At 43.1% G+C, this 9,759-nt stretch overlaps 1 protein-coding gene across 2 annotated transcripts in view; it reads right to left on the bottom strand.

The window, feature by feature from the left end:
• The window catches only part of STRN (striatin), a 59,450-nt gene extending 49,691 nt beyond the window's left edge, over nt 1-9,759 (bottom strand). Inside the window, exon 1 of one of the 2 annotated variants that reach the window (XM_088524183.1) lies at nt 9,454-9,759. In XM_088524183.1, the coding sequence (XP_088380309.1) occupies nt 9,454-9,744 (291 nt within the window). In that variant the 5' untranslated portion in view covers nt 9,745-9,759. The remainder of the gene's footprint in view (nt 1-9,453) is intronic. The other variant, XM_088524184.1, reaches the window with a different exon arrangement.

Below are 9,759 nucleotides of genomic sequence, written 5' to 3' on the forward strand. Positions count from 1 at the left end.
ATATATATACACACATATACATATATTCTGATATAGTCTAATTTGACTAAGCATATGAGAACCAAAAGTTAAGACTATTACCAAAAAGTTCTTATACATGTAAAATAATGAAAATAATTTTCCTAACTACCTCTATTCTAAGATTCAGCATGAAGGAATAGGATTGTCTTGTATCTCTTCTATATATTTTATATATATAAATAAATAATGTAATACAATATATAATGTTTTATATTATACAGGAAGTCAACTGGAAAAAATATTAACTGATGTTTGGCATATCACCAAGGATAAAAGATGCCCAATGCTGTTACAGGTGTCTTGCAACTCTTTTGTAGCTAGACTTGCAAGAAATCCTCTCATTTGTTGTTCGAACAATTCCAAACGCGAGCAGCAGTAGCAGCAGCAGTAGCAGCAGAAGTGAATGACGCCAGAGCTGCTTGTCCAGCCCCACGCCAGCTTATTGTCCAGGAGCTTTCAAGGTTACTACACGCTTTAGAGGGCAGTAGTTTTATTGTCAAGCCAGGAAATGGGCAAGTGCACCACGAGGCTTGAGAATAATTTGTGGCCTCTCCACAGAGCCCAGGAAGTTTCCAGCATCGTTTGCCGCTGCTCCTCTTAGAGGAGAGCCCTCCTGTCCAACACACATTATTTCTCAGCGATTCTGGCTCTGTGTATGGGAACAGTTTCATTTTGTCATTCTTACAATACACAAACATAAGGGGACTGCTCCTCCTTTTTCTCACAGGACACTGACAACCCTGATCCCCCAGTTACACAAGTCTCCACTAATTGCAATTAAATAAGCCTCAGAGGACAACAGAACATGAATTATGTATGCAAGCTCAGAGTTTTATGTCACTATTTAACAAATTCTTACCACGATTAAACTACAACGAACATGAGGACAGCATTAAGAAAGTAACTGAAATCCTACATTAACCACAATATTGTAGCAGTTTACATCAAAAGCCTGTTTTATTCTTGGTGTGTTTGGCAATTGACTGAAAACCTGCAGTTTGGTATAAACCTGAATGTTTATACCATAAATGAAACAATTCAAGTATAACTGAAAATTGAATAAGTGTAATGTATTAAATTTACACAAGGAAAAAAAACAAGTGGCAGTATTTGTAAGTCTCAAAAATAATGTGGTGATAACTCTAAGTTCATCATCTATGAATGTGGAAATCAAAATGTTTGGCCAATGCCCAGATAAATGTCTGTGTAAATGTTTAAAATGTAAAAGGTCAGAGCGTTAACTTGATGTGAAGTACCCAGCACAAGCAGAGAGGAAAGGAGAGACACTAGTGTGCAATAATCTGCAACGCTGCTTTACGCTTGTGCTGTGGCCACTCCTCGGAAGGCTTGCCAAAAATTTCAGGAATTCACAAATATGCCCAACACATAGTTGCACACCCTGGCTTTTCACTTTATCTCCCTAAAGATGCTTGCATTATCAACTGCATAAGTTCTCAGAAGCTGGAAGCTTCACATGGATTGGGCCTAAGCTAACGGTAATGTGAGGATACAAACTATTCCACATATTTACTGGGAAATTTTAAAACTATAATTCATTTTTAACTTAAAAAAAAAAAAGATTTAAAAGGCTCTCACATACAATAACATGTTAGTTTTAGAAGATTTCCAGGAGGCTCCAAAGGTCACATTACTGGGAAGGGACGGCACACTTCAAAAAGGGTGAGGCAATACTTTAGGTGGCACTGGGTAAGAAACAAAGCTGTCGCCTCCCTAAAACATGTTTTAATAGTCATTAAAAAAATCCGAAAAGAATTGAGTCTTTATAAATTAAATCTGGACTTTACCACTCAAACTGAAATTTATTCTCCCTAGAATCATCACCCACAATGATACAGATGTTAATAGTATGTTATATTTGCATGCCTTTGTACAGTGAAATCTTGACATCACAGAAAGAAAATATATATATATATGTATATTTACCTTACCAGAAAGGGTTTAAAAGAAATCATGTCACAAATTATTCATGTTTAGTATTAACTTCTATCAACTCATGACTTTTAAAGTTATTTCATCTTAAGGTGATGTTTCAATTACAACTCAAGAACTATGTATGAAAACCATTCTTCTCATTAAAATATTTATCTGAATATTATAAAACAAGTCTCACTTTTCAAATTTATGGGCACCTGAAGGTCAACAGAGGTAATTTATCAAAATCAGCACTGTTATAAAGACACGCAATTCTGTATATGCCGCTCCTGTAACTCAGTTAAGTTGGGTGGAAGCGAGGGAGGGAAGGAAGGAAGGAAGAAGAAAACCTCTGAGAAAAGTATTGCAAAAAGTATGTAAATAGCTAAAATAACTAAACGATGATAGAGATGAATCAGCCTAGGACCGTGGCTCCAACCGGTCGGCCCAGATTTTCCTGCACACCTCTGCTCGGCGTGCGGGGCTGTGCACGCCGCTGCCTCGCCGGCAGGGAGGTGCCAGCGGGCCCTGCGGAGCCGCGACAGGGGCGAGAGAAAACAGGGACAAAAACCACGCGGCTCTGGGGTGCCTGAAAGCCCCTCAGGGGAGGGAAGGTGTCAGTGGCCTCCTACAACCAGCGAACCATTTTTCAGGCGCCTCACTTGAGAAACATTAACACACGCACACCCATAAATGACCTTTGGGTTTCGGGAGGAGAGGCCGGGCGGCCTTCCCGAGCGCCTGCAGCCGCTCGCGGGATTGCACAAGCCCCAGGCAGGGCCACGGAGGGAAGCAAGTCGCACGTCCCGGATTCCAATCCGTCCCCAGCACGGAGAGCGCAAGGGACCGACCACACGGGCACTGTTTTAGCTTGAGCTAGTGAATTGTCATTGCGCTAAAACAAATGGTTTGCCCCGTATTTCAAGACTTGAAACATGATGTACATAACATGCTGCTTTATAGGCCTAGCAAATAGCACAGTCAGCTACAGGCAAATTATTTTTGCTGAATTTCTCAAAGATGCCTTGAAAGTGGTATCTGCCTTACAGCACTTCAAGACCTGAACCATACAAAAGAGATCTAGCATTTAGTCAACTACAAAAAAAACAAAAAACAAAAACACAAGGTTGAGAAAGTTACTTCCTTAAATTCAATTCATTTTTCCAAATAGACCAGCAACATAAAATTCCTGATAGATCATCCAGAGCGCAAAATTTATGTCTAGGAGTACCTTGATTACTAACTTAAATATCTCAACCAAGAGCAAGACTTCCTTTTTGGTAATTTTAAGTGTTCTACTAGCGAGATCTCTTCCCAGAAAGACAGTCTGTTTTCCCAGTCTTCAGCAGTGCCTTTCAGCATTCTAACAACTTCAAACACGAAAACTATTGCCAAGTTAGACAAGTAACACATATTCAGCTTATTTAATCATTCTTCCTAAGACAAGTTCTCTTCAGTCCCTCAATTATTTATGTAATACATTTGCCACAGTGGCGTGCGTTAATTTCTGTTTTTATTTATTTGTTTATTGAGTGCCAGGAGCATGCTCCGCGCAGACTGATGGAAGGACAACAAGAGGAAGTTTGAAACACGGTGTAATTCTACAGGCGACACTGCAATGGCACGTCACAAAATGACAGCCCGTTAGGAGCTTAGCTGTGAGAAGTGGAGCGAGCCACACACAAATACACGAGCGCTGTGAGGGCGGCAGCTCAGCCCTTCGACCAGGAGCAGCACAGAAGAGACTAGAGCAGCAGTGAAACAGATGCAGGAGTGGCTGATCCTGCTCCCACCTCCTGCTCACAAGCAAGAACTGGTGCTGCTTTTGTGCAGAGGCTTTTGCAGTCCTACCCTATGTGGCTGCCCTAGGGGCAAACGTAACACAGACTAACAGGAGAAAAACGCAATCTTGAATTACTGTTGTCACCAGAAAGGTTATTCTGAATAGGCTCAATATTAGTTAGCATTAATAAACTCTTTTCAAAGAGGTAAAATGACATTTAGATCAATCAAGCATATACACATTAATCAAACAAGCATACAGAAGAGGTCACTATAACTTTTGTTTTCACTTCTCAGAGGATTTTTATTTCTAGGATACTGTCCTGGATCCTGTACACTCGACAGCAATTCAGAAGATCCATATGAAGCACTAAACCTTTCTCAGCATATTAAAACCAAATATTTAACAATCCTTCAGCCATTTGTAAGTCAGTTAAGAGGTTCAGGCAGGAGGACCTGACGAGGGACAGCCACGTGAAGCTAAATAAATTGGTTGTTACCAATATCTATTTCCTCACTTACAGAACTGTGTACAGAGATCAATTTCAGCTGAGTCTTGACATTTGTATAGATTTCTTTTTCCAGCCTTAAGATGAACCAGAAGTCTCTCACGATGCACGTGATCTTCCTTTGGGAATTTTGCACAGAGCTTGTTCTAGAATTTGTAAATAAAGCTTCAGTGTCTACTGAAATGCAGATAAAGGTTGAGTTACGTTTGCAACTTCTTGTTCAAGCAGCCCAGAGTTATTTACTCCCTTATGCAACAGAACTGACATAAGGCAAGAACTACAACAGTAAGATAAGAAGTACAATTTAAGTAGCACATAAGGATATAGAAATAACATGCACTGATAGAAGCCCATGTGATGTTTTACTAAATTGATGTGAAAAAAACACAGGGTTTTACCTGAAATCTTACAAAGTATTTCATTTTTACATTAGTAGTGATTCAATAACTTTATAATAGATCATACGCAGAAAAAAAAAAGCCCTCTGAATCATTTTGGAAGAGTACAACTTTCTGTGAAAAGTGCTTGTAGGCTTTAAAGAACACTTGGAAATGACACTTTTGGTACATTCTATCTGTTCATGCCATGTTCACATTTAAAGCAACACTTTCCTAAAAAGAGTTAAATTCGTTTAAGAAACCTTTTTGCAGACACTTAACCAAATTACAGGTTTAACAGATTTGAGAAGAATGTGAAAATGATTCTGAAAAAAAGATGGGATCTTTTTTGCAATTTTAAAAAATATATATTTTTATGTAAAAATGTACAAATGAACCGTCTCATCAGTTCATATTCACGTTCTACGCCTCTACTTCACAATAAAAACTACAAGTTTCTTGAAGGCGGCCCTTTAGTCATTGAGCATTTACGGGCGCTGGTTCCCTGGTTTAAAGAAGACACCTCCTGACAGCTTCTCAGTGAGAACATGGGCTGGCACTCGTACACATCAGCAAACAAACAGAAGAAAGAGGTGCAGAAGCTCCTCTCCTTTGCTTCCCATGAACCTGGCAATGAGAAAGTTTGCTAAAAAATGATCAAGAGGAAGGGTATCTGCTCTTTACTGAGATCCATTCAGCAACACCCTTCCCAGTCAAACGTGTCTTAGTCTAGCGATCAACCCGTGACTGAATCCAACCACCTTTCTTTTGAATTATCTGAAGAATTTAAAATAATAGAATTGAAAATATTGTTCTTTTGGGGTGGGGAGGAATCTGACACTAACCACTGCTTTCTTTGCAAAGTATTTCTTCCCATAAGGCAGATACTACCACAGACTTGGTTCAGTGGATATACTCATATTTGAAAATCTGATACAAAACTTCTGCAAGTTGCATCTTACCCTCCATTCAAGTAACCAAACCCCCTGCAACTCTGGGACTTTTCACTTAAATATACAGGCAGTTTTATCAAGTTACTGCCTGTTTATTTTTCTCTAAATACTCTTTTCATATTATCCATCTATAAGAATGATTCTCACTAGAAACTTGATTCCATAAAATACCATAACTAAAAGCCAAACGGTAAATATCAACCATTTCTGAATCATGTAATCAGTGTTCTAAAAAACACTACAAATAGCCACAGCCATCTGTCTGGTTTGCCCCTTCTCTCAGCTACTTTAACTTGCCTATCTCCAAAACACACAATCTTACAATTTAGTAAGAATGGCACCAATATCTGTTTTTTTGTTTCCCCAGGAATAAATAAAAGAAATAAGTGTCACCCTCACTACCTATGTGTCTGCCTATCACTACTGTGCATCTTGACCCTGAAGAGCGAATGGCAGTGACATAAGCCAAGAACTACAAGATAAAAAGTGAACTTCTATAACCAAGTGCCCACCTATTCTTTGCAAACATTATATTTAATATCAAAATACAAACAAATGTAATAAAGGCACCCCTAAATGTAATAAAGGCACCCCTTTATTACACTCATTTGTGGTCACTGAACCACAGACCATCTCCTTTCGTTAACTTGTTCCTTTATAACTTTTTCTTTTGGCAGTGCCTCACAAGGAACATTTTCAGGAAGCTGTGGAAAGATGAACACGTTTATATCCACCTTTTCGAAGGAAAGCTTATCTAGCCAGAGCAATTTCTTTCCAACGTGATCATATCAGGTCCCATTACTACAAATCAGTCTGCTACTCTTAAGAAACTAGTATCAGTTAAAAGAAATGGAAAGTTCATTAGCAAACAGAAGCTAGAAAATTCCTTGTAGCATAGAGAGTCTGCACAAAAAAAACAGTTACCTATAACAGTTAATTGCAACACAGAGCAAATGTGAAATGAAGAGAAACGCCAACTAAATTCTGCAAATTGGCATTTTTGCCAGAAAAAAAAAAATGGTAGTTTGTCAAAGCAAGACTTCCCACAACACACGCATTACACTCAACGAAGAAAATCCTAGTCAAAGCAAAAGCCACATAAACAAAACAACAAAACCACAGTCTGTCAAACCCATCCAGCCGGGAATAACAACGGTTCAACAGCCTCGGAGAAAAAATAAAATAAAAAATAAGACTCCCATGCTCGATTCTCCGCTCCGCGGGTTTCCCAGCCCCGGGCACAGGCCAGGGCTCCCTGTCCTAATAAGATGGGAACATCAACAGCGAAACAGAATCACCCCCAACCTGTCGGGAGATCTACACTTAGGGCAGGACACCACGGGGAAGGCAGCTCAAACCCTGCACACCTCAACAGTCAAGGTACGTGTTTCATACATCCTTGGATCAAACTATGGGCTATTTGGGGATGGGCTGGTTAGTTCAATGCCTAATGACAACTCTGCGATGAGAGTGTGGAAACACGGTCCAGTGAAGAATGCAAAATACTTTTAAGTTTGAATAATTTTTGCAAAACAGGGAACCCTCTCTTGCCAACTGTACCAGGTAGTTCCTAGAAGAAACGAAGAAAGGGAAAGATGTAATTTTTTAAGAAGGTAAGAAAATAAACAACACCACTAATACTAAAAAGCTGGTATTTTGTTCTAGTGAATCACTTTATAAGTCACTACAAAAGTTTAATCTTAGGACAATTATTCAGTCCACAGGAGTGTCTGCATAGGAAGAGATCTCTGTGTACTGCCAACACAAGTGAAGCATTAATGGTGAAATATATAATTAGCAGATAAGTATCTAGGGGAGCCCTCTATGAATCCGCTTTCACTCCGAAGCACACAGCCTACTAGTGATACTTGAACATATATAAACATTGAAGTCCTCTTCTGCCCTGAATGAGGAAGATTATATAACGGGGCAAGAATAATTAACAAAGATCGAAGAAAAATAACCATTAAAAAAATCAGAATAAACATGGATATTTGCCAGGGAAAGCAAAATATAGGCACTTGATAGGAAGGAAAGTCTTGAAAACACAGTAGTAGACCAAGAGGTAAGAACAGAAAGGAAGCTGTATGACACGTAAGACAGCTGTTCAAAACTCAAGCAGAAGGTGTGTTCCACCTGCACAGGCATAATGCAACACAAGAATGTGATATTCAGGAAGAATATATGTATGTGTGTGTATATATGAAAAAAGAGGAGGGGAAAAAAGACACTGGGATTGATTTGCAGAGTTTTTCTCAAAAAGAGCACAGCCTAACTGAGCAACGACTACAGAGCAGAAGACAAACATGGCATCGCTGTGGCACACAATATCTGAAGGAGTTAAATATCATGGGAGGTAGGAAAGTGAGGATAAAAGGGCTACCTCCAAGAAACAGGATGAATTAGAGGTAAATTTTAGGAGATACTAAGAATACCATATACAACAATCTCTGCCACACAGCCTCCCAAGAGAGCAGATAATTTAACATTTAAATTTGGATCGGAGGGAAGACAACTAAAGCACAATCAGGAGCGCTGCATCTTCACCTCACGAGAGGGCAAGCGCGTGACCTCCGATTCCCAACACTCGGTTAAACTCTTCCAAACGTACAGGCCAACCACAGGCTTCAGGGGCGCGGAATGGGTTTCTAACTCCTCCTGCTCATCGCTCGGCTGCACCCCCAGCACGGACCAGGGAACGTTCAGTCGGAAGCGGCCACCGCGAACACAACGTACACGATGCCTGCAGGATCCTGCACCTTTCTGAACACGGCTCTGCGCAGGGAAGTGCTGCTACGGCCTCTGGTAGTGCCGGTCACAGGTCATTTTAACTTTATTGAGGTGTTTCGGCAGGAGCCAACGGAGTGCAAGCAAACAACTTGCAATCGGGTTATAACCCCAGCTCTGCTCCCGACAACACACAGCTTTAGCAAATAGTTGATAAACGCTCCACTTCCTTCTTCCTATTCCATCCACAACGAGGGCACTAGAGGCACGGGAGGAATGAGATGTTGGCCTCTGCGCAGGGTTAGCATAAATATGCAGAGTGCCATTACTATTAAAGCCCTGGCAGAATTTCCCTAGGTCCTGTAAAACAGGATTTTTTCTCCAAAGCATTTTGGGAGATCTGTATCAGCTATGAAAAGCAATCGAGATGCTTATTTGTGGGACTCCACACGACATCTGATGTTCCGGTTACACACACTAAACCAGCAGCCTCCTGCATGGCATTTATTACAGACAGTCTGCTTTTCACCTCCACTTACTAACTAAATTCTTCATAGGGCCATTCAGGTTAAAAAAAGCACCGCATCCCCCCTTTGCCCCCATGACCACTTCCTTCAGATTCCCAGGGATCGCAATGGAGAAAGACACCTCGGACACTCCTCTCGGAGAGATTTTGTTTATGTTACTGTAAAAAGTACTGCTAAAAGGACAGCTTTGCCGTTAACTACAATAAAACCACCAGGGCTACGCAGGCAAACAGCGCTGACAAAAGAGAGCACGTCCAAGGAAAGCAGCCGCAAGACGAGGCACGGACAGGAAGTAGAAGACAAAGAGGGCGACCCGAAAAGGAAGCCGAGGAGACACTTTCCAGCCCCGACGAGGGTCCGGAGGGACCCGGGCAGCGCGGGCAGGCCGGACGCGCCGCGGGGCGGCCGGGGCGCAGCCGGGGCCCTGCCCGCGCTCCCGCCCGGCAGCGCCCGAGCCCCCAGCGCGGGGCGCCCGCAGCCCCGCGGCGCGGGGGGCGCAACCGCCCCACGGCCCCGAACGCGCCGCGGCCCGAGGCCGCCAACCGCCGCCATGTCGCGGCGGGGAGGGGGCGGGGGGTCCCCGGGGGGTCCCGGGCGCGGGGGGCCGGGGGGTCCCGGGCGTTACCTGCAGCTCCGCCCGCTCCGCCTCCCACTCGGCGCGCTCCGCCTCGAAGCGGCCCCACTCGTGCTGCAGGAAGTGCAGGATGCCCGGCACGCTGTACTGCGCCCGCGAGGCCGAGAGCGGCGCGGCCGAGCCGCCCCCCGCGCCGGGGACACCCCCGCCGCCGCCGCCGCCCGCGGCCGCCGCCGCCTCGCCCGGCTCCAGCGGCGGCCCGCCCGCCGGCGGCGGCAGCAGCAGCGCGTTGTTGTTGTTGTTGTTGCTGAAGAAAACGCCGGGCCCCGCTTGCTCGTCCATGGCCGGCTCCGCCGC

Source organism: Tinamus guttatus, unplaced genomic scaffold (assembly GCF_059628265.1).
Source record: "Tinamus guttatus ecotype Peru unplaced genomic scaffold, ASM5962826v1 Tinamus_guttatus_pri_ptg000208l, whole genome shotgun sequence".
Classification (NCBI taxonomy): Eukaryota; Metazoa; Chordata; class Aves; order Tinamiformes; family Tinamidae; genus Tinamus; species Tinamus guttatus.